Genomic DNA, 26,561 nt, shown 5'->3' on the forward strand with positions numbered 1-26,561 from the left:
AAATATAGTGCATAACACTTCTCCTCAGTCACTTTTCCACCTGATTAGCAGAGGAAACAGATATATATACAATACCACAGCAACCAAAATGGGTGACAATAGTGAAGTTGCCTTCATGTTGAACACATACCTAGTTTATTTGTTGGGAGGTAGTTGATTTGAAGTCCCCAGCTCAATCATGACTGAAGATGATGAAAGTAGGTAAGCATTTATCAGCTAGCATGTATCAGCCCAAATAATGAAATTAGACTGACACTTTGCTGGTTTATACCTCTCTTTTCACAAGCTTTCACTTAAATGAAGATTTGTAGGGATAAATGTTCTCGGTGAGAATGGATTTAGTACTACCACTGAGACCTCATCAAGAATCAAAATTAGCATCAGATGGAATAAGCAATTAAAATGCTAACACAACCAGGGATGAGAGAATACCATGTCATTCATGTGGCCAGTCACACATGCCCAAAAGAAAATTGCTTTTCAGACCTTTTGAACACTTGTATAAATAATTCATGTCTCCAGAGATACGTATGTTGATACGTTAAGACTTGTTGAGCTGATCACAATTTGCAACAGGTCAAAATTGGAGAGTCAGTTTCTTCTCATGAGTATTTAGTTCAGTTCTACTAACAACAGAATGATTTTCCAAAAGCACAGATGTGCTTACCTGCTACTGGAAGCCCACAAGTAGTAGATGTGTCAGGGGCACTGGTGTCTTTGACAATTTTCCACCTAAAACATACCTTCTAATGCAGCACAGTTCTTCTCTTCTGCGTGTCTAAAATTCTTGAAGATTATGGATCATATGGCCTGGGGTGCCCTAAACCAGAACATCATATTTGGAAGAATAGAGTTCTGAAGGCCAAGCTGCCTGCTTCTTTCTTAGGCATTTGAGTACAAGTAAGCCATTTGTCCAGACTACTCTGCACTCAGTAGTACAAACTAATCCCCTTGAGAGTAATGAGGGGACAGAATGAAATAAGGTGAATAAAGGGGTGATAACCATGTCCATGGCTTCTCTGCTCATGCCATGTGTGTTAGGCACGTGCCATTTGCTTCCATGGCACAACCAGTTTATAAGACTCCCACCCTCAAGCTCTCCTTCCAGCTCCTGCCTCACCCTTCAGCTACTGAGCTTCTGGTCTGTTTCTATTGTGCCAGTATAGAATGTTCACAGAGCTAGGTTGAAAATGAAACTGTTCATATTTTTTTGGTTAAAAAAGTATCTCTTTGATAGAAAAGCTTATCCACCGCAATTTTGGGACAGATGGGAATTCAATGAACGCCAGGACAGAACTATTCCTTAAGTAAAAGGGGCAAGGAAGGTGGTGCTGTAGTCACTAAGCAAGTCTCTAAATCACTAAGCAAGTCTGCAATAGTGAGCACCATTTCTCACCACTAGACAGATACTGTGCAGAATGTGCACTGCCAAACCATTTTCAAAGCATTGGAAAGTGGGCTTGTTCATTTTTATACTGTGCACAGTTTTGTGGCTTAACCCATGTGGCACCAGCTTCCAGAGCAGTACTTTGTACTGTGAAAGCTACAGGACTTCCTTCATTCCCAAAGGCTGGCAGGCAAATGGCTTCTCAGAGAGTCCCAGGGTGCTTCCCCATTTCTAAAACAAGCAAGCTGGAGACATATTTTCCCCTCCAAAACCTGAATGCTCCCCGATGCATCCACAACAGCTGTGCAGCTGTGCAGCACTGCTACAGAGCACCAATCCTGAAGCACACACAACCTGGCTCTCTTTTGGGTTCCCATGAGTTTTTAAGGGTGACTTACTCCTGCCACAGAAGGAGCATGTTCCAGAGGAACCAGGAAGTCCCACAGATTAATTTGTCAAAGAATAGATGAACATTGCACTACTTGTGAGCAGAAAGGCACTGAGTCATTTCACCTCGTAGGGATGCTGTGGTAATTAGCCAAAGACAGTCCCTGAAAACCTAAAGTGATAAGAATTGTTCCTTAATAGTACTTAACAGTGAATAATTTCAGGCATTGCAAATAGCAGCAAAACAGCTGTGTGACAGGAATGGAAAAGAGCACAAGGAACCAAATGCTGCACTATTATCAAACCTCTCCAGCAGCACAGCAAAGGCATGGATAATGCATGCCTACATTGAGCCAGCAGATTATTTTCCTGAAAAAATTGCATTTCCAGCTTTCCTAAAGCTATCTTACAGGAATGCAGAAGCTATGTATGCATGGCTGACAACAAGAGAAATGTATACATTTAGGAGGGGAGCATTTTGGCTGCGCATGTTCCTTCACACACATCTTTCATGGCTTTACCCAACCAGTTCACCTTATTCCAAATTCTGCAGTGGAAGATGGGGAGACCATATCAGATATTTTACACCTGTTCCAGTGTCTAATGCCATGATGGCCACTGAAAACTTCTGTGTACAGAATCAAGGGATTTTATAACTGGAACTGCTTCATCAGTGGAGCTGGGATCTGTAACAATCTATTTCTCACAGATTAGCATGTACTGGGAAAGAGGAGACTTTATATTTGGCTGGAGGTTACACAGACTGCTTGGCACTCTCACATGAGCTCTGATGGATGTCAGCTTGGCAATTTAAGATGTTAAATCCCCCAGCTGTTAGTTCTGCTGTATCAGGTAGCCTTTGGCAAGGGCTACAACTGCTATGGCAGTTTAGATCCCAGTGCCTTGGCACAAGTCCACTGTTCCTGGCAGCAACCATCACAGGCTGTGGACTGTCATAGGTGCAGACGCACAGCTGATAAAGCAGCAAGCAGAAGGAGGAGGCAAACAACCAGGGATGGTAGCGTCAAAATGCTACAATTATATCACCCAGAGATTGTCTGTCAGGGACTTCAGACTGCGTACAGCTGCCCCACTCTAGCATCCTTCGTTACAAGTACAAGTGCTAACCTCACTGCACTACCTAGAGGGTAAGACAGAATACTGTTATTGTTTTAATATTCTTTGTCCTTCTGAGGATGCCAGTATCACAGTAACAGCAGGATCTTGTGGAGTAAGCTTGCACCTGGCTTTCACTCATCAGAAAAAAATGTGTGCTGACAGCATCACGCTTACAATAAATTAAAACCCCATTTGGGGTTTTACTTACAGCATCTCACAAACTTCAGTGAAATGTGTTTCACTGTCACAGGAGAGGGAGGGACCAGCCGTGCTCCAGTTTGGCAAAGTTATTTACTTATTGGCAAGCTGCTATGTGTTTTACAACAGGTCTGAGCTGACTATCTGTCAAACTGTCCTTTTGGACTCAAAAATCTGTGTCTCTATGACAACAGTTAATGCTGCAGCAGGATTCAGGGATCAACACTGCAACACTGAACTGTGCATTAGCCTTGTCAGCAGCACCCATAGAAACCACTTGAATGGGTGAACTGAACAAGCCCACAGCAACCTGAACAGAGATACTTGGGGAAAAGAGGAAGATTTATTCAGTTGGCTACATTATAAGAAATGGCGATTCTGTTTCAATTCCATTGTTTTATGGCTGTCCCTTCTTCATATAGAAATAGATCTAATACTAAATATATGCAATGCTTCTATGAAAGCACAACCAACTTAGAGTGATATTAAAGTAAATCAATAAAATGCTCCACTTGAACCTCTACATAATTTGTTGCCAAGAAAAAAACAACTGAGTTCATACCTAAACATTCATTATCACCTTTGTTGGCACAGAGCCATCTGAGGGAATGAGATTTGAACAGATTTATCACAGATCTCTGCTTGAGACAAGATTGCATTGATCCAGGGTATGACTGCATTTGAACTACCAAGGATGTAAGAACTTACGCCTCAAACAAATAGGGAATTTTTTTAGAGATGAAAAACCTGTCTTAAATCCAAGCTTTCCCATACAGCTTCTCCTTTGCCTGTCTGCAGATATCTAGTAATTTATTCATGCCTAGCAATAAAAATTCACTACTGAATATTGCTGTTCTTGTACCTGAGGCAGCAAGAGCTTTGAGCTGGATCCACTTATATATTGTCCCTAAAGTATCCAAAACCACTAAAAGGGCATCTGATCTCATCCTGCTTCTCACCAAGCATATCAAATTGGTTCCACAGAAAGCATAATTTCTCCTTTCTCAAAGGAGCTTGCTGCTCAGAGTATTCTAAAAGCCAGTTGCAAACCTCTTCCTAATTAAAAAAAAAAAAAGTCTTGAAGGATGATGAACCCCATGCCTTTTTTAAGAGCTTCTATTTCTGATGTTTATAAAGAGGACAGCCCCCAGTACCAGCTGCTTAGGTTTTTCACATCTGTAAATGAAGAGCTTCTCTCACTCACTCTCCTGCCAGACTGCCCGAGCTCTCCCATGAGACCTGTCAGCTATAAACCTGTTCTCTGGAATGTGTTGCTTCCCATGGGTTCTGTAAACCCTAGGTTAAAAAAAATCCCTCATTTTCTCCGCTTTGACTTGTCTCTGGTTGTTACAGCATAACACTGGGAATAAAAACTTTGTTCTGCTTCTGGCTAATTCCTTTAAGTGTTCTAAAATACATACTCGGCTTTAAATTTCTTCCAAACTTGGTGGACTAAGAAGAGCGAGAGAGAGGTTCCAAAACTCAGATCATTCAAACAGTGCATCTTTCTGAGATGCAATGCAATGCAAACTGTCTGAATTAAACAGTCAGAAGGGTTCCTGCCTGCCCATCTTCTCTTCATGTGCCAGCTGTAAGTGATAGGATGTTCTTAGCGTGTCATCCTATTGACAGCTGTCCCAACTCACCAGGGTGCAGGTGAGTCTCCATCCATGCCTGCTATACTCCCATTGCTGCCTGTGCTGTGACATGCACAAACCACCTTATTTCACAAAGACTCTGCCCCTGGATCAAATGCCATGGTCAAGCTCCCACAAAACCTAACAAAAGAATAGGCAACAGCAGGACACAGAAAAGCACATTTTATCACAGCATACTCATAAAACAAGCAAGACAGTACCATACAAAACACCCCAGCAAGAGCAGGAATGGAGATCAGCACAAAAGTCTGCCAAGTTATCCCATATACTGCCCACTGGGATAGCAAAATGACTACTCTCTGGGCAACACATTTTGCAATTTGAAACTCACTTTATAATTTATTAAGGCATTTAGATAATAGAGCCTAGGTTACTCCATATACCCTATGCAGAATATACATACTGAGCTGGTGTCATTGCAAATGCACTCTCAGAAGGATTGCCTGTGGAGACTCTGCACGCACACAACAATCTGTGGATCCACATTAACTTCTGACATGCCATCCTTCTGAGCTGCAGAGAACATGCTGGCAGCAAAACAAGAGAGATTTTAAAGTTACAGCATGAGCATCCACAGCATTCAATTTAAACATCACAGGAACAGAAAGACTAGCACAGAGCTGTGAAGCTGAGCAAGTTGTTTTTTAGATACTTTGAGAGGCAGATTCACAAATAGCTTGTTGATATTGAAACTGAGAAATTAGCCAAGTAGGACTGCATGCTTCCTTTTTTTTTTCACATCAAAAGTTAAAATGTATTTTTGGCTCAGTTTGTGTCATTCCTTACCACTCATCTTTTAAGTCAGCCACTGAGCTAAAATAATTCATTCTTCACAGCACACTAGTGTTAAGCCACAGTGACTGCTCTGTTTCCACACTTTGGAAATATTTCTTTCCCCAGAGGACTGTAAATGAGTTATGTTACTTTCAGAATGTATTTTTACACTGCACACAAATTTACAAGTTACTCAGATGCAGATAGTTTAGTCTATATGACTTTTACATTTTATTTTCAAAAAGATGGGTAGCTTGTCTTCATATAGATGCATAGATTTTAATAGCAAATATTTGACATTCAGCAGTTCCAGAACATGAGCATATGAAATTAGCAAAGCTTGAACTGTCTTAAGCACTTTTTAATTACACACAGAGGAGTGCAGAGTTATTTTCACCAACTGCTCTTCTTGTTTAGTGTCATCTCAGTAATCTCAGAAGTCCCAGTATGTGACCCAGGGTGTCCCCTGGTGACCACAGAGGACAGGAAAGCTGGAGCTGAGTCACTTCCCAGCAGAGCCTCATCAAGTCTCAGTCTTCAGCCTCTGAGACTCATCAGGCCAGGGCAACAGCAAAAGGAAAAGCTTAGCTTGCTTTAAAAAAAAATTAAGGATTCATTTGGAGGAAGGGCTGACTTCTCCAGAAGCAGCTGTGCTCTTAGATGAGTCTGTATTTCTGCAGTCAGAGGTGAAGGAAAAATAATCTCTGCACCTGGTAATATGACAATCTTGGAAGAGCTGGTATACTGTGCTTTGAGACAATACGGTTGTTCTAGAATGGCACAGCCATAAGTATCGTTTATATATTTCAAGACAAGGTGTCTTCTGCCAAGGTGTGAATTGCTGTATAGAAGAAAAAAACACAGAACAAACTAGAAGATTCTGGTACTCATGGATTTGCTTCAGTTTGTGAAAATGAAGCCTTTCCCCCAATGCATCTGTATTTACAGATATTATAAATCTTGAGAAATTATCGACTCAGTGCCTATCCCTTCTCTGTCTTGATCTATATGTATGGCTTCTTGACACTGCAGTAATACAGATAACAAAACACAATGCCTCAAATCTCAGTGGGAAGATGACTTACCTTAAAATTATCTTAAAACTTACCTTAAAACACCCAAGTACAATGGACTTGTACTTGGTTCCATGTCAGACAACACTTTTTTTGAGTTAGAGGTGGGGCAACTGAGAGGTGTTTTAAAAACTTTTATTTCCTTTTTAGTCTCATGAGAAAGCTGAGTCAAATTCTTTCTACAAGTCCATTTCCCTCATTTCTACATTTACCTCTCTGAAAAACTTTATGCACGTGCATTACATAATTAAAATTTTAAAAGAGTTTTCACTGTCTCAGGTGGGAACACAATATTGTGCAGAAATATGTGTACTTGTATAAGGCATGCTGGCGTAGGTAAGAAACATACAATGTCCTGATTCATCTCCAGTCTGAGTCCCGTGGAAAGCAGAGACCCTGCTGCCTTAAAGAAGAGCAGGTTTTGGCCTGACCCACTCGAGCACCAACCAGATGGACCTGGATTTCAAATGCCTTTTTCACCAAGTACAACAGCTGTATCTAAAGTTGGGCGAGTCTGCCTGGCAACAAAATGAGAGCACTTAGAAGTAGATCTTAATTAGTCAAATGAAGTAAGTGCTCAAGGGCAAGATGTGTTTACAATATGAGCAGACAAAACTGTGTACCATGCAATATTGACTGAACTAAATTAATTGAATGCTAAGCAGCTGAACCTCTGCTGCTAATGTTTACATAATGTGCTTATAAATAGTGTTGTTCCCTTTTTATCTTTGTAAAGCAACTCAAGTCAGAAAAAAACTTCTAGGATTATGGCTTAGACTGTGAGAGTCATCTATTGTACAGCAGCTCAAATGAGAAAAAAAGAGGAAGGAAGAAACTGGTGGGGTTAAAAAAAGATTTGCATTGGACTTACAAAATTCTACATAAAATGTGCTCCTGACTGCACTGCACGCAAGTTACCTTTGTCAGGTTCATGTGAAGGTGTGGAAGTCCTTTGAGTTAGCAAACAAGGTGAAGGATTGCACGAGGCTTTCAGGAGAGGGCAGGTCTCTCTGAACATGCCAAGGGTCTTTCGTCCTGAATCTAGCACTCCCAGACTGTGCTGCTGGGACTAGAGTAGAAACAATGTGTGGTCTGCATTTTGCTGCTCCTGAAAATTGATATTTACTTCCTCCTCATCAAGCCAGAGGGGAATAAATGTTAGAAGAATACAAGAAAGAGGGGAAATAAAAGCAAGCAAACCTCTGCAGAAGAGGTGAGGATCTTTGGCTCCCTTTTCTGCTGGCTGAGATACAGCTGGTAACCAGTAGTGTCCCCATTCAAAAGAAGAAGAAAAGGAGAAGCAGAAAGATCAAAACAGGTTCAGGAAAAAGGCATCTCAGAATGAAAAGATGGCTGGGATTTCTGACACTTGCTGCTGTAAAGAAACAAATCCTCTTTCCAGCTCCAAGATCTCAAGGATGGTCTGGTACCACCAGCAAGTGAAATGGCATGCAAGGAAAGGAGACTCTTTGGGTTGACTTTCTCATGCATAGCTCCTGCACTAATCACTGTTGACTAGTCTTTAGACAAGAACATGACAGAGTGACTTCAGAACTTTGGTGGTTTCAACTCCACAAGAGAAGAGGATCCAGGCAAACGAGTGAGAAAGGTGGAAGCGATTAAACAAAATGTTCCTCAGCATATGTAACTACCAAAGTAACTAAAGTGCTATCTTAAAACTTCATGCTTCAGATCCACCCAGACTAACTTATAAAATGAGAAACTTGTTAAAAGTCTGTAGAAACTGATGCATGATGTGTGTGTCAGAGCTGACTTGTCCTTGTACATATTACACATAAAATTACTCAAGTGTCTGGGCTGCACAAGAGGACACCAGTCATGAACACATACTGCTTACCTGCTCTCTGAAAAAATGTTTTAAAACAATATATTACTGGTGGAAATTTTGTAGACAACAAGTCATCAAAACTATTCAAGTCCAAATTTGAATCACTGGTGGTGTTCACTAAACACTTGCATATAAGGAACTTCAGAGTTTTCAATGACATCTTATCCTCTAAGCTACTATTGGCAGGCTGCTTATTACTACACAAAGTGTGTGGGCATGAACAAGACTTTTTAATCACAGTTTGATTTACAGGAATTACACAGAGATATGTAGAGTCAGAGGCTCTTAACATCAGGCTAAAAGTCATCACTCCAGTGATGAAAGGAAAGTGTTGTAAAGGTGAAAAAAATTAGATGGGTAAATCAGGCTGCGCTGGAACATGTCAGACCCCTAACTGTTGTAGTGTCTTAGATCAAGTGTCCATCTTAACCATTACCTTGTGTCTGAGAGTGGCCAGCAGAACACATCAATGGAGGTAGAACAGAGCCTAGGACACTCATGCTGATATTTCCTCAGTAAACACCTCCAGTAAGTGTTCTGCACTTTGCTACATCCAGTCAGAAATAGTATCATACTTAACAACCTGGATAGATTTTTATTCTGTGATTCCATGGCAGCTTTTGAACAAGCAGAAACTAGGGACACTCATGTTAATGAGTGATTTCTGCGGTTTATCTGTATGCTGAATTTCCCTTTGTTTCTTTCAAACTAGCCACTAGACATGATTTGTTGCTTTCTTGGTCTGAAAGTCTGATGGTCTTTAAATAATTGTGTGCTCTTCAAGCTCACCATTCTAACTTAGGATCTTACAGACTTTTTATCAGCCACCTTGCCTCTGGGCTAAAGAATATTGACTCAGACAGGTCCTTTCTTCACTGGAATCAAGCGTGGCCTTCATTCTAGTCAATTTAGGATTGCTGTTTTGGGCAAAAAAAGGAAATGCCATGAAACAGCACAACGTGAATTGCAATGTATATGGAAATGCAAACAAAGAATTTTGCATTTGCTTCCCTTTCCTAATAATTCTTTAGTTTGTTGGTTTGGGTTTTTTTTCATAGCTAATGAGAATTAAATTCTTACTAGTGAACAGGAAACAAAAATACCAGTATGCAGTATGCCTTACAGGAAGTGCTCTTGCGCATGAAAGCCATGCTAGCTAAAACACACTGATATGTTTCTGATTGTTCATTACATTATATTTATTTTAGCCTTTAAGTTCCTTTGCCATCACTGGCATAGTCCAGTAGAAGGAGCCAGATTAACTGGAAGGCATTTTCAATACAAGTTTGACTACTTACCCAGAATCTTTCATTTCCCTCTGTTGAGGCACAGTGATACAGACAAGTCCTGCTGTGTTAGCCATTAAACAGATATTAAGCAAAACCAAATAATGTCTCTCCCACAGGTCTTTCAGGTTTGTGTCAAGTCTCACTGGCAAAAAATGATAACAAGTAAAACTGAACTAACATTAAAGATACTTGCAAATTAAGGCAAGGTTATAATTCACTCTTTGAACTAGATTAGGATCTTGCGAGAGTGACTTTATGCTGTAATAACGTTTATTTTCCTCTTTTAATGGATAGGAAGTTATGTCTCCAACTGGGATGGAACAGACTGCCGCATACATAAAATTTATTTTTATTTGAGAAACCTTCTTAAATAACTGACAATGTTTAGTACTCCAACAAGTAAAAGTAACCAAGTTTTCATTTAAGCCAGTGTTGCTAAGGCTAACTCATATCCCCAGGGAAAACAAAAAATATTTCTCAGTGAATACCTTATACATGCAAATACAAGTGAGAGGAAACCTTTTCTACCACCTTAATGTTAACTAGTTACACTGAGTTCCAAAACACATCTTCAGATGCATGGTGCCCCATTCACAAGTCAGATTTAAAATAAAATAGTACAATGTACTTACCACTGTATGGACTGCCTTGGTGGCATGTGGAAGGAATGCATTATCTTCCTGTTTAAATACAATCATAGGAATAATAACAAATATATATATATATATATATGTATAAGACATTTAGCAACAAAGACTAAGTTGTTAAGGAAAGACACAATCCAGGAGGAATGGAAGAGGGTTGGGGTACAGCCTCAATCACAGCCTAAGGACCCTGTCCTTACCCAGGGCCAACCAATTTGTGCACACAGAATTGCTGTAGCCCTTTGAAAAGCCCTACTTAGATCCGAAGGAAGAGACCTGGCTGCTGGGTGTTTCAGAGCTACCTGCTCCCCTGCCCCAGAGAATCAGAAGGGAAAAGGGATTCTGTTTGGGCATCTCCATTGAAATGCTAATGATAGTGAAACCATGATTTGTATTTGTGAATGTAACACACATCCTCACTTATCCCTGAGATATTTGAGAAGTGCTGCAGTGTAAAACGGAACAGCCTGGTGACATCCCATACACTGTTAAACTTGGCTAAATCACAATGTCAGCAACATTTCTAAAGTATTTTTTTCTGTGAACAGGGAGATTTAGACATAACCTATTTCTTGCCATGTCTGTATGTAGTTACTTTTTAGATCTGTGGTACTTCTGACCAAGCATTCTCACTTAAACACTCAGATGCTGAGAGGAAAAAAAAAAAAAAAAAAAAAAAAAAAAAAAGAAAAGAAAGAAAAAAAAAGTTGGTGATTAAGATTAAGTGCTGCCTTTTAATTTCTAGACAATATTTTCTAAGAAGCAGAAGTTTTATATCTCGAGCTGGGCTACTAAATCTGCTTTTTAGTGATTTTGAAGATGGAAAACTATCTAGCAAGTAAAAAAAAGGCTTAAGTAGAACAAATGTTTTTCAGGGACCATTATTAATTATACAGTAAATAAATAAATAAAATTTTAGCGGTCACTTATTATTTAGGTCAACAAAACCACACGGAGAATTCCTGGGAAAACTGCTTGATTAAGCGAGCTAGACTGCTAGGGATGCCAGCACAGCAATGAGGCCATGCTCGCTGCAGAAGCTGGGAGCAAACCAGCTCCCTAAATAATCGGTTCGGGGTTCGGCTCCCCGCGCATCCCCCGCGCAATCCCCGCGCCGTCCCAAGGCGGAGCGCGGGCGCCCCCGCGCGGTCCCGGGGCGCACTGCCGGAGCCGCCCGGTCCTCCCCGCGCCCGCCCGGGACCTGCGGCGCTCTCCCGGCGCTCTCCTGGCGCTCTCTCGTTCGGCCCGTGACAGCTCTTGTCAGCATCGCTGAAACGCTGCGGGCCCGCGGTGTCTCTGACTTGCATGAAATTCGTGTTCGGACATCACGGTCCAGCTGCAAGTGCTGCTCTGTGTCACAAAAGCAGAGCTATGCATTTAAATTGGTGGCATACGTACGCAGAGGGACAAGGATTACATGGCAAAAGAGCTGCCGAGGGACTACCTGGGCAGTACTGATAAGTTCCGTGAACAAACCAGCATTAACACTGGCCACTGCAAGGGCAAGACTCACTTTTCCTATCGCTGAAACAGCTTTTCTTCCTTTGTAAGCACTAAGGCATTTGCTGCTCGAAATAAGGGGTTTCCATTGCCTGCTAGCCAGCAGTCAGTACTGCTCCACACTTGAGGGTTTCTTAATTTACATCACTACAGCTCCTCGCTTAAAGCCGCTGTCCACTTGAAAAAGAAGAAGGAGCAATCTGTCTCCTGCTCACTGTTCAGAACTGAGATAAATTCCTGTCTTTAACCTGCAACAAACTGTCTCACTCCTAAGTTTTCTAGAAAAAAGCCATGCCGACACCTCTGAAACACGAGCACCTGTGAAATTCCTGTACATCTGAGCCACTGTCAGCTGTGAAAAGCAATGCCTCCCACACACCTAGAACGATGTGCAAAACACATAAGGAAAGGGCATCACACAGCAACAATCCTATCAGGGAATGGACTGCGCAGGGAGAATTTACACCTTGTTAGTGTCTAGTAGAGATATTACAATGACTGCCAGGGAAATAATGAATGTACTGAAGTTCACTGTACCTAAAACCACAGGAAGATGTTTTTACTCAACTACTTTTCTAAAAATGTGAATGCTCGTGGGTGAAAAACATCATTATCCCATTCTCATAATTTCCATCAACCTTAGGGAAACTTTAATTCAAGAAAAAAATTCGATATATTCAGAAAAAGTAGTAGTTCACATTCAACCCACTTTTTGTTGTATTTGGAAGTTTGCAGAGAAACATGGCCTATCAGGAGTGACAGCTTGTCACCAGCTGATACCTTACATGCAAGATTCTTGCTTTTGGTTAGTTGACTTTATAACCTAATAGCTCTACTTTTCACTTAGTAGCCAAAGTCATAGAGAGGAATGGGGAAAACACATTGTCTACATTACAAAACTCACATAAAATTTCCTTTTGCAAAATTCCAACATGACCACACAGTCTATCAGTAACATGGTGCAATCTTTTTGGAGAAGGTTGTGCCTGTTTTCTTTTTGAAATCTGCCATCTGATATATCCCAGGTGTTTATTTGGCACCTTTGTGGGTTTTAACAACTAAATCACTAATAATTCACCTTCAGGGAAGGGAATTTCAGCCACAATAAGGTGCCAAACTATTATTTCTTTTCTCAAAATGTCAGAGAAAGCACAGGGAGGCTGGCAGTGGCTGCCTTAAGAAGCTGCAAGTGAAGTCAGGAGCTCCTGAGGACTGGAGGCTGTTCCTCTCACTGCCCTGGGTCCCAGCCCGCACCGTCCAAAGAAACGACACAATCAGAGCAAAATTGGAGGGCAGGATGTGAAAAGGGCAACAGGTGATGACAGCACAGAACAGAAGATAATTTTCATGGTTTTCTTCCAAACCTTGAAGAAGAGCTCAGGATTCTCACATCTAAACCTTCACCTGTGAGTTTGCAGCAAGTAGCTGGTCAACATCTAGTGGTGATGCCCCTTTTGTTTTTTATTCTGTCCCCTAAAGTCAAAGGATGGGTATTACCTCATGTGGAGGACATCTGTGTGGTACAAAGTCTACACATAATCAATGCCCTTTCAGCGTGAGATTACAGTTCCAATGCCATCTGTTTTGCACCACATTTTCTGAGAAGAGAAATCCTTCAAAAGAAGGTTTTCGTAAAACAGATTTGCAAGAAAATTAAGTTAACACTTCCCTGCCAATCTTAGTCTTGGTCTTTTAAACAACCTTAGCAGTCTTCATTCACTTTCAGCCATTCTGTATCACACCCTGCATGTAGCTCATGTCAGCCCTGGGGTTTGTGTGCACAGCCTTTAAAGCAGCTACTGAAGTCTCAGTACCAAGCAGCTACCTCGACCTTTTGCAGCAGAAAGGAATGAAAACCAGCCATGCAGAGCTCTGTCCCAGCCCTGGGATGGATAATTTGAAACAAAAATAAAATAGGATAAGAAATGGGAAACCCAGTTTTAAGCTTGCAGCAGCGACCCATATTACATAAGTTAGTTTGGTTTTCAGAGCAATTCAGATAGTTAGAACACCATGGCACTGAGCAGTTCAGAAATAAAATTTGTGAACATTTAACCTTGTTCAGCCCATCATTGTGTGTTTGCATCAAAAGATAGCTGTTCAATAGCTGCAGACTTTCCAAGCAATCTCATCCTTAGAGCTACTCTGTCACCAGGGAAACCATGGATCTGTTCTGCATGCGGTCAGCCTTCCAGGCATGAGGCTATTACCAGGCACCATCACAGGAAAAGACATCTCAAGACTAATTTCCTTAGCTTGATATTGCATTACTTGTGCATATGAAAGGATAGGTTCCTAACTCTCTGGAGGCTTCAAGGCTACAGTTGGTTCAACTGGCAGAAGTACTGTCAAGTTTTCTAAAGGTTTGAGTTCAAACACATGTTTTTATTTGATCTGTGTTATATGATTTAAACCTGATTAAATCTAACACCTGAAGGAAAAATTTAAAAATAGATGAGATGTTCTCTCCTCTGGTAGATATCTGGAGAAAGTAGAAAACTGCAATAAAGTGGAACCAGTTTAAATATTAGTTCAAAAATGTTGTCAATTGCGAGATTTTTTGAAACTCAGTCACTTCTGAGTTCAATCAAAATATTTCTGAAAATGGTAACAATAATGTTAACATTTCCAGTGATATAATAGCAAATTAATTTTTAATTACATTATAAATAATCAACATCTCTGTTAAAAGGAAACAGAAGAAAGGTGCTAGTTTTAGAGTAAAAAAGAAATAGTTCTGTGATAACAGAAAATCAAAGATGGCATGGTCTAATTAAAATATAAAATGCTTCATGAATATCAAAGGGTTACCTACTGCTCTGACAGACATTGTTAGGTGATACTACAGCACCTTAATTCTTCTAGAATCATCTTTGTCTTCACTGGCTCCCAATTGTGCATTTTGTCACATCCTGCATAGGAAATCAAATTAAAATCTGGGAACTGAACCTGGTTTTACTGTCAGAGCTCCTCCAAAGAGAGTTTAAAAATTTTGCTGATGATGTGTCTGTCTGTTGGCAAACTGAGCAACTCAAGCCTGACTGAAAAGTAGTAGTATTAGAGCTAGCTAAAAAACAAACTTTCATCATGAATTCCATTCTTGTTTTTTGTCTTCTGCTCTTCTACATCTAGAATCTTCCTCAGGGCATAGAGAAGGCTTCTGTGTAACAGGAATGTCACACAACAGAAGGCTGAGTTCCTGTTTAACAGCAGCTCCTTCCACTTGAACTGCAACTATTTAAGCAAAGTAATAAACCAAAAAGAAAAGTCAATAATCAAATTGTGTCTCTGTTTCAGATGGATACACTACTGATGATATTGAATTTTACTGGAATGGAGGAGAGTCAGCAGTGACAGGAGTTAATAACATCGAGCTCCCACAATTTTCTATTGTGGATTACAAGATGGTATCAAAAAGAGTGGAATTTACAACAGGTAAGTACTGACAAGTTAAAAAAAGTTGTCCCCTCTTCCTCCAAGACAGAAATATCAGTGCCTACCTTTTGTGAGGCATTAGTCATTATATGACTTCTTTCTTTCAGGAGCATATCCTCGACTATCACTTAGCTTCCGGCTTAAAAGAAATATTGGATACTTCATTTTGCAAACCTATATGCCTTCCATGCTGATCACAATTCTGTCATGGGTGTCTTTTTGGATCAATTATGATGCCTCTGCAGCCAGAGTTGCTCTAGGTAACTTCTCAAAATGACTGAATTATGTGGACACTTACTGCCTTTGAAAACAGTGGCACCATATCCATTCTGCTGGTTGTAGCATCTTTAATTGTGATCTTACACAAGCAGCACAGGGTCTTGGTTGTCAGGAAGGCAGGCAGGTGTGACTTTGCCTACATCTGAAGCTCTTGCATCACACTTAGGATGAGATTCTGACTGACTTCCTGTTGTCATAATGGTCTTTGGATCAGGCCAAAAGCATCTTGCTTCCAAACTGGAGCGGGAAAGTCTAATTCAAGTGTCTAAAGGTATCTACACTGTGCTGTGCTGCATGAACAATCCCTGTTGATGTTAAAAAGTGTTCTCTCAGGCCAGATCTGTGACTGTAAGGAATACACAAGATCCTACTGACATGAGTGGAGATAGACCAGCTTCCATCAAATAAATCTGGTTTACCTATAGTTGGTTCTTTCCCATACCACCTTCCTTCCTACAACTTTCTATAAGAATGAAGATCTTCTGCACTATCTGTGCTTTAAGGCGTATATGTTTTTCAGCTCTATTGCCAAAAAGCCATTTTGTCCCATCTCTCCCTGAAAATTAAACTTGTTACACCTGTGCCTAGAGCTATTATCTACATGCACTAATGACCTGTGATTAAAGCAGACTAAAAAGTAATTTCAGCCAGCTAAAAGAAAAAAATACATACGGGAAAAAAGTCATTCAGTGGTGGATAACACAATGAGATGGAAATGCTTTACTTGCAAGCACCTAGTTAACAGGAAAAGTTGCTTTGGTTCAAGCATACATAAAACCTTCTCTTCATCAAAGACCATCACTTTATCAAAAGGCTTCCCTTTCTCCTTTCAATCCTCCATTTTAAATCAAAAGCTAGATACTTACTGCAGATCCCCACAGCAATGCAAGTCACCTATAGGGTCAAGAAGAGCTACTGTTGTAAATGAAATAAGAAGCATTTTCTCACATAGAAAGAGCAGTAATCAACTTTTGCTATCCAGGTCAGCTAACACCACATTCCCTAGCACAGTTATTGCAAAAGTTAAGGCAGGAAGTTCCAACATAGCCTGGGCTATTAAAGGTTATTTCATTCATCCTCCACTGCATGAAAAGCCAAGGAAGGTGCTATCAGCACACTTGTTCCAGTTCCAGCAAGGACATGTTCCTTTCCAGTTCTGCAAAACACATTCCTTTGGCTGCTGAGAACCTGATCACAAAATTAACCCATCTGCATGAGAAGTGCGATGCTGCCATTATGTCTTTTGTGCTCAGATCTCCTTCCTTGTCTCATTAGTCAATGTCTATTTCTTCCCTTCGCAGGAATCACGACTGTGCTGACCATGACCACCATCAGCACCCACCTCAGGGAGACCTTGCCAAAGATTCCCTATGTCAAGGCAATAGATATTTACCTGATGGGATGCTTTGTGTTTGTGTTCCTGGCCTTGCTGGAATATGCCTTTGTAAACTACATATTCTTTGGGAAGGGACCTCAACGTCAAAAAAAGACAGCAGGCAGAGCAGGACATGCTACAGGAGAGAAGAGCAGACTAGAAACAAATAGAGTCCAGGTAAAATGTTCAAGCTATCTTTTCACACATTACTTGTACTGTAAAAATGTTCATTTATATGATGATAGAGATAAATACAGGTGGAACATGTGCAAAAGCAATGCAAAAGTATTTAAGATTGCCTAGAGAAAAATTGTATTTTAAGGAGATCACAGCAAAATATGGTCTGTTCCATCTTCAACTGGAAACAGAGTAAGAAAATACAGAAAATGCAAATGAAAATTTAGGACACGTATTTCTTTCTTCTTTGTATTTCTTGCAAAAGAAGTACAAGGGGTACAAGGAAGTTAAATATTTATCACTTCAGCTGTATCTTTTTTTGCTTTAGAAGGTGATATAGAAGAAATGTTTAAAGTTACTCTTTACATGCAGAAACTTCACCAAAAATAAAAAGCATAGACAAGCTCAGTTGCTTCAGTGAGCCCTGAATGAAGTCTGTAGCACTAACCTTGAGGAGCACAAGGATGCTGCTGCTAGGTTATAACAGCTTTCGTAGATGTCAGGATTTTTCCCTCAGCTAAATTCAGGCACACTACAATTACCCCCTCTTTAAAAAACAAGCCAGAAAACTTACAGAAAGTAACACTATGGACATATTTTTAATGAGGATGAGTTTAATTTTGCAATGTCACTGAGCACTTGCAAACATCTATAAACCTATTTCACTTTTCCCCAGTTTTTCAGAAACGAACCCTTTGAAGATTCAGGTGTATTTGGCCCAGTCTGATGCAGAGGAAAGTACATATCCTAACAAGCCAAAAATTTTCTTCCTTTCTGTGCTTTCCTTACAATATATTACATCCAAGTATTAATGAGATCTTGCCCAGGCTGTCCTATAAACTTCTTTACTGCTGTGGCCTGAGGTGATAACATTTGAACAAAACTGTATTCGAGCCCTCTGTTCAGTCTGAAGAATGAGACCAACACATAAAACTGTAAGAAGTAAGACTTCATCTTGACAGATGGCTACAGTGTCACATTCACATCTGGAAGTGCATTTCAGAAACTCTGTGATATCTTATTAATTCTAGAGGTTGTGTTTGGTGTCCCACCACTAGAGCTATGCCTCATTAACAAAGCCATCATATCCTCAGTCTCAGTGAACTCATGAGCCCATTAAAAGCTCTTTGCCTTCTGTCCCACTGTGTAGGAGATGCTTTATTACAGTGAGGGCACAAATTCAGTTCAGGCAATCAGCAGTCTCCAAGACCCCACAAAGTACTGTCTTCCACAGAGCACAGGAGATAAGCCACCCCGGTATGGATTGTCAGGCACAGACACTGTCTATCCATTTCTGTGGAAAATGAGGAAGGGGAAAAAACAACATAACCCACAAACTCTGACCAGCTAACTCAACAGCTCCAGAGATAACCCAGCCTGGGTGAGAAGCAGCACAGCAAGGATTCATGATGAAGAGGAAATCAAGACTTCTTCAGAGGTCAGCCTTGCCTACATGTGCCCCAGTGCACTGAACTGAGTCAAGGATAAGAGTGCAGGTAAGTTCTTCTCCTACATATTTGGAGAGTTCATTTAACTAACAAAATGCCATAACTCATAACTAAAAGCTTTTGTCTAAATGTTATGCAGCAAAGATTACACTGGGATTGGTACTCAGAATGGGATGGAAAGTTTTTAAAGCACCATTGCATACACCATCATTTTTCTGATAGAAAAAGGAAGTCTGATAGAAAAAGGATTTCTAAGTGCTCACACTTCAGACAGCAATCCCATTCTGAGACTGAGAGTCCTTTGAGTGAACAGACTGCTTTCTGCCTGTACAGTGCAGGTTTGTGATTGTAAATACATATGTATGCACACATATACATAAACACACATACGTGAATGGATATCGGTGAATTTTGTGTTCCACATGCTGATGTGAGACATTGTGAACATTAATTTTACTCAGCATAGAAATGCTGATTTCCAACAGTTGTATTTCTGTCTTTGGCAGGAGGAATGCACGTGACCAGAGCAGTGGGACACAGCAAAGTTCTGTTACCTCCAGCGAAACAGCTCCCAGCCCCTCTCCATCATTTTTTGAGATTTTTCACTGGTATTATGATGCCTGCACCAGAGCGGGGGAAAGTTTGGTTTTGAGCATAAAAGAAGTACAGTTGTAAGTATGGGACATTTTTCCCTTTTACTCTTGACCCACACCACTTATCCATACAGGCACCTGTAACTATTAGAAGATATGTAACAGTGCTTCATCTCTTTGTGCCAGGTGAAGATATTGATCATTCTCATCTGACATACAACTCCAAAGACTAAAAGAGTTCAAATTCCTCCACCAGATAATACAAGTTTTAGATGCTTGAGCAACACTCAGCAAACAATATGAACAGTATAGAGAAGACCAGATGAAAAATGAAACAGAACTGCTGTTTCATATGTGGCTGTTCCATACTCTAAAGACTGAAGAAGATGGAAATAAAGTCTCTCCACCTTCACAATTTGTGCCATTTTTATTTTTAATATACAAAACCTATTATTTTGGAGTAAACAATCTTTCTGTTTCTCTGAATAAAGCATAAAGTCTGTTTATATCTCCTTGTTCATTTGTCAAACCTAGATGTCACTGACAGGGACAGCCTGAGACAGACCCCTCAGCAGGTCTTCCCAGTTTATGACCCCTTAGTGGGTCTTCCTCTTTATGTTACCCTCTGCCAGCAACAGCCAGCACCTCGGAAGGACTCATGCTAACAGCTTATGGAATATCACTATTTATTAATAAAAAATGGTGACAGGTTAAGGTTCAAGGATTGCCAGTGATAGTTTCTGACTGCACAGAAAACATGTCAGATCTTCAGAGAAAAAGAATAGTCCCATAGTTATGGTAGTCCTCTGAAGAGTAGGAGACCCTAGCTTAAATCTTCCTTCTTCTTAAATCTGAAGAACTGACCTAAAAATATGAACATACAGCCCATATCTCAAGCAAACATTTGAAACACTATGCTGATTTGTGACAAGCTGGCCTTTCTAACCCAGAACATGTGAGCTTTTCCCACCAAAACAGTGGTGGGAACTGGGGTGTTAACCACTGAATGCTCATTTCAGCACATACACAATCAATTTCTAAACCAGAATAGTACATTTTCTACCTGTGATGACTTATTACTTCACTTAGAAGGGTTTTTTACCCCACAGTTCTCTTGTGTGGCTTTTGTACCACAAATACTCCCTTCACTGCTTTTCTTTCATTTAGTAAGTGCTTAGTGTGGCACACTGCTATCAGTAATGATGTAAAGATTTCTCCTTGTGATGGGAAAGAACATCTTCCCCATTGCCAGGTGGAGCTGAAACTTTCTTTGATCCCATCTTTCCTTTGCAGCAACCCACAAAAACTAGGCTTCCCTGTGTGTTTTGTTTGGAATTTCTTCTTGCACATACTTCAAATCTGCTGTAATTATTATATAATTTCCTAGGTCTGCTATGTCTTACTGAAAATGTAAAGCTCAGAGTGTAAACAAAGCACTGCACATCAATGGTGCTTCACAAGACCAGATGTTGTCTATAATTAATACCTTATTCGCTGATATAAAGGCATCCACAGACATGATCGAATTTGTTATAAATTTGGGATAGGTCCAACACCACAGTTTACCAAAAACACAGTAATATTCAAGCCTCAAGGAGAAGACCTTGAAGTTTCATTTGAGAGGCCAGTGTTATGATATATATTTCTCTCATATGAGCCATGGTGGATGTTTAAATATCTGTGGATTTGAAACATCCATTAAGTCTTTGTGGAGAAATCAGAATTTAACCTGGAAATACCACAAAAACTTTTCAAAAGAGGTTTTACTACAAACGTGTAGAAAACTAAAGATTTGTGAAAAGGAGAACATTTCACAGCAATGCAGCAATTCATGGTGAATTACACTCATACATGAGAAGACAATGATACAAAAATATTTAATATTTATATATATATAATTGTTTGTGCTAGACATGTACATACTGGTTGCAGTTACCAGTTCTTTGCTCAGGTATTTAAAACAGTGCTTTGACTAATAGCACAAATAACGAGACAAACATATTTGAAACAGCTGCTTCTGATACTAACACATAAAAATGCAACTGAATGTAAGTTTTCATTGAATAAAATGGATTATTCTATCTGCACATGAACAAGTTAATGTGCTATGATTTCATCCCCATAATAGAGTAATTGCCCAAAATCAATTCTTATCAGGAGTATTTTATAATAACTGATAAAATACATGTGTATCGTGTGTCTACATGCTCTTCATATGATGAACCCATTGTTAAAAAACTTCTAGAAACTAACCTGCAGCACTAAAACAGTCAAAAACTGTTTAAAATGGGCAGAGAGAGCAACATTTTCTTTTCATCTTGAGTATGTGAAAGCTTCAGGTGCCAGATACCAGATTTTAAAAATCAGTATTTCATAAAGACCATGGTCCAAGTGAAAGATAAAATTACAAAAGTCTTAAGTCTTACTTCACAGAGGATGAGACAATTAACTGAATTACAAGACCAAGGATGGAAGGTGCTTAGATGTTGAATAGCTAATTTCACACCAGTCAGGAAAGCATATTCAGTGTCTTTTCACCTTTGTGGATGCTGTACCAGACAGGACTGTCACTGCAGCCCCAGGAGCACCCTGACACTAGAGCCACAAGGTCCATCTGGGAAACACCTTGGGCTGGCTGAGGAGCTTGTCTAATCCCCATTCCTTCCTTGCCACAGGTTGATGCCCATGGAAACATGCTTCTGGAACCGCTTGAACTACGAAATAACATTTGCACCATCTTCCACGAGCCCCGAGCCACTACACACACGTACGACAGTGCCAGCCTGCAGCACAGAAGAGCCACTTCCAGCAGGGACCTCTACAGCAGGAGTGCTCTGGACAGGCACAGGCTCCATAAAAAAGGACACTTACGCAGGAGGGCATCCCAGATCAAAGTCAAAATCCCTGATTTGACTGATGTTAACCTGATAGACAAGTGGTCTAGAATGGTCTTTCCCATCATGTTTATTCTTTTTAATGTTGTTTACTGGCTGTATTATGTCCACTAAGTTATGCAATAATGTTACCACAGACTAACATAATTAGACTTGTTTCTTTTCCTTCTCAATTTCATTAATTCTGAAATGAAGAACTGCAGTAGCTATAATAACACATGTTCAATGTCAGATTCTCTGCCATGGAACACTTCTAGATTTAAGCTTAAAAAAAAAAAAAAAAAAACACCAACCCAACACAAATCCAGGGTTGCAACATTAAGATCAGAACATTAAAAATCAGGTCTTAAGGAGAATCTTGAGAAAAATTGCTCTACCTTGATTTTTACAAAGTTTATGCATCACCCATGACCTTTCTGTGCCAAATTTAATTTTTTTTAAGTGGAAATTTGTCCCACTGTATTTCTTATCACATCTTGGCAGCTCACAGCAGCATGCTTCCAAACAACACAGTCAAACTACTAGTAGTATCTATGTCACTGTCTTTCACCATTCACAGTGTAGAGAAATTTGAAGAAATTACAGTTTAAAGAATTATAACTATTGCACCATGCTTCACTTCAATCTTAATAGCTTTACTGGAAAGTATTTCCATAGTATGTTTAAGTATCACTCAAGGAGAAGTCAAATAACATTTTCATAGCCAGAGATCTTCAAAAGAAAAAAGGGTGGCAGAGAGAAATCCCACTGAGTATCCAAGCAAGTAATCAGCTGATTTGATCTTAATGGAATTCTGTTATTTCCACAATAACAGAAGCAAAGTCATTATTTATGAGAGCAGTGGTGCCATATGTAATTTTGTATTAAAAAGTAGAAAACAAACACATGTTGATTCCTTGAAGCAACTCTGTGGGATACCCCAGGCCAAGATTTTTTTTAACACCCAGGTTTCCTGTGGCTGGTAATTGCAACATTCTCCCAAAAGTTGGTAGATGTCTGGGAACAGATCTGAGGCAATTTCTGCACACAGTTTCCTTCAGATTTCTTTATTCCACTGAGAACCAGGAGATGCAGCTGAGCCTTACAGCACCCTGGCAATGCTGGGTGCACTCCTCCTGAGGAGCTGCCTCTTGCCTGACACAGCTCCAGCCGAGGAGCCACAGGCAAAGGGCTAGCAATGTCCATGCAGCTGAGAAGCAACAGATCAGTCATCTTCTACCTATACTATATAGGTCATAATATATATTAAATAAATTAAATTAAGGAAGTCTTGCAAAGTGAACTTTACAAAACTGCAAAAAATAGCACCAGGAGGGAGACAGCAGTAGGACCATATGTGCTGTCCATTGCAAACACATATCCATCAAATAGTTTTGAATTCTTTGAACTGGCATGAGACTTAACAGAGTAAGTCCATGAGCCATTGAATTCACTTGCTTCATGCTTATACGCAAAAATTAATTCAAAGAAAGTAATGAATTCTGCAGATTGGTAGTGTAAAATACAACCATCAATGATTCATGTTTTGCATTCCTGATTTCCCAAAGACATTCACAGACAGACCTCAGGTAAGTAATTAAGCCCAGCTGATCCCGTGGTGAAGCGATACTGCAACCTCTCCTTACAGCTGCAGTGAACATTTTAGAAGAGCCAACATCTAACATGACATCAAGAAGTCTTTAGGTTAAAAAAAAAAGGATCCTTTGTTTTGGATTACAAGAGCAAAGATCAGCTTTACTGGTCTTCAGCATTTCTTTTGCAGGCCCCTAACATATCCATACACATATTTTTATAGTTTATGGTTCAGCCAGATACTCCTGGCACAGTTGATAGGTACATGGACTAAAACCAGTTACATTGTAAAAAAAATAAAAAAGTACGGACCAGAGTAAAAGACATTAACAAAACAAGAGCAGAGCACATGCATGCAAAACTCCTTAAGAACAGCATGTTCCAAAATAGGAGGATGTAGCCTTCTGTCCCAGGAGCCATGAATACATACCTATCCAAATCCCAGCCCCACAGTCCATTTTGGGCAGCACACACCAAGGCCTGCCTGCATCAAGAGCTGGAAGGCACTACCTCAAGTCAGGAAACAGCTGCCAGCTCTTGGTGCAAAGTTTGGCAGCAGGGACTAATAACCCATCACATACAGAGGCAAGAGCCACTAACTGTAGGTGCAACTACTTCTAGAGAAAAAAGCAGAAAGAACATTTCTCACTGAGAGCAATAGCTTGGCAGCAAGGAAAAGCCAGTGGTTATTAGTGGCATGGCATGGCAAAATTAATCCATTTATAGGTTGCCCAGGTACAATGCCATGTGGAGCTAGAAATTATGGAGCACAAAAGAAACACGATCTCTTCCCGTCAATAAACTGGAATAATTTGGCTGGATTCATACAATAAAGCTGAATAATGCTGTAATGCTAAGTTCCCTCACAGTTGTACTTCAGTAGTTTCCCCACCCCGAGGAACCAGACTTCAAGATCAGCACAGGTAAGGACCTATTGCTAATTAGGTTTTAGCTAAACTCCCATGCAGTTTGTGCAGCTCTCATGCAATTTCTACTGGAAGTGGGTTTTGGCTGGGTTTCCTGAGATGTTGAGTTTCTACTGTCCCTGAGCATGTATATTTGTGTGCCTACCTGGGATCTCCCAACAACATTTGAATCTATTGATAATGTCAACCAATAATTTTCTTTTCATTCAAAAGCTAAAAAAACAGTAGGGATCTGAGATGCTACATTCCTACAAGTTTCAACAAAGCAGCTAGCTTAGCTAGGACAAAGCTCACAATAATCACCCCTCTTGTCAGCCTTATTAGACACAAAAACCAGTCTTTTCAGTGAAACAGGAATATTTTTGACATTACATTTCTTTATGCTACCACTGAACAGCACAGAGGTTTTTCAGCACAGAGGTATTTTCAGCACAAAGGTATTTCAGAATATCTGCTGGTTCACCTAGTTCACCCTTACAGGAAATATTCCTTCCCTTTGTACTGCAAGTGGAGGATTTCTTGACATAAATCACAAGGAAAGTCACCCAGGGGCTGAGGGCCATGTTCCACCAGCTGTTTCCCATCACCAAGGAGCCTGTTCCCATGAATTCTCACATATTGAGGATCATTGCTAACATGTCCTTGGGAGTATTAGTAAAAAAAAAAAAGGCTGGATAATATCTGTTACGTAAAAAAATACTTTTAAAATGGATTCTCTAGTACAAAGCATGACCTCCCCACATCTGTGACTGTGCATTTCTTCCTACCTTCTTGGGCAACCAATCACCCTGAAGCCCAAGGAAGGCAAGAGATCACACAAGAATAATGAATTTCAGCATGTAATAATGCTGAAATGTATATGCACTGGCTGAAAGAATTAAGTGACAAATAGAAAAGGTAGCATTTCTTAAAAGACCTGGTGGCTTTGGTCTACTTGCTGCCTTGGAGTGCAGAGGTAACTCTAATGGTGTTGTTTGTTCCTTGCCATGTGTATTTCTCAATTATTTTGTAAGTAATCTTGAATCTCCCAGAATTATAAAAACATCCCTTCTTGTCTCATGCTGGTGCCAATCTAAGAAATGGCCTGGTACTCACTCTTTCACATTTTTTTTATTGCAAAGTCCAATTGCATTTGAGTATGAATACCAATGAGGAACTAATATAATTACATGGCAGCAGAAGTATGTCATATTGCTAGAGATCATTTCTGAACAAATTCTTTTAACTCATCCTGGCTCTCTGTATCTGCACAGTCTCATGCAAAAGTATAAAATCAATCACATTGCCAAAGTGTAAGAAAGATGGTTTCCTTTAGCAGATCATGCCTTTCAGTGAGAACATCAGCCATCTCATCCACATCTGTGAAGATACCAGTCTCCTTGTTCCTATCTTTGAAACTTCATTTGCTGTTTTGATCTTGCTGACAACATATTACCTGGTTTTTTAGATTTTTAGAAGAAACTTTGAATGTTGTACACTATAGCTAACATTTCTGAAACAAATCAGGCAAATCATCATTTCAAGAAAGAGCTGAATGAGATTTTGGAATAGGTAAAGAATTCAGGACTGGGTTTTACAAAGGAAGTTTATAGCAGCTCTCAGATGATCCAACGTTGCTCTGGCTCCCATTTAAAACAATATCAATAGAAATACGACAGATCTGAAACCTCTGCCTTCACCCCCAATGCTAGGAATCCTTTCCCACAGATAGTCTATCACCAAAGCAGCCCCTGTGGAACCGTAGCAGTTTCCAGTTATAAAAATCCCCACATCTCCCTGTGCCTTTCATTACACTATTAGCTAAACGAGCTGAGTAATCCCGTGCTTAAAAATAGCCAGAGCCTTCTCTATGTAGTACTCTCCACACAGGCCTGCAAAAGTCCAAAGAATGATATTTGTGATATTTGCCTCCTTTTCTAGGTTTTGGTGGGAGTCATTTGGTCATTCTGGAGAAGCCCTGAAGCAAGTATGAACTGAAATTTGA

At 40.1% G+C, this 26,561-nt stretch overlaps 1 protein-coding gene across 1 annotated transcript in view; it reads left to right on the plus strand.

Annotated features, from left to right (window-relative positions):
• The window catches only part of GABRB1 (gamma-aminobutyric acid type A receptor beta1 subunit), a 43,512-nt gene extending 21,319 nt beyond the window's left edge, over positions 1-22,193 (plus strand). Inside the window, exons 3-6 of the mRNA XM_014311907.1 lie at positions 15,176-15,313; positions 15,421-15,573; positions 16,894-17,144; positions 21,861-22,193. Coding sequence (XP_014167382.1) covers positions 15,176-15,313; positions 15,421-15,573; positions 16,894-17,144; positions 21,861-22,193 — 875 coding nt within the window. The remainder of the gene's footprint in view (positions 1-15,175; positions 15,314-15,420; positions 15,574-16,893; positions 17,145-21,860) is intronic.
• Positions 22,194-26,561: the final 4,368 nt, after the last annotated feature.

The sequence above is a fragment of the Geospiza fortis genome, unplaced genomic scaffold (genome assembly GCF_000277835.1).
Source record: "Geospiza fortis unplaced genomic scaffold, GeoFor_1.0 scaffold40, whole genome shotgun sequence".
Taxonomy (NCBI): Eukaryota; Metazoa; Chordata; class Aves; order Passeriformes; family Thraupidae; genus Geospiza; species Geospiza fortis.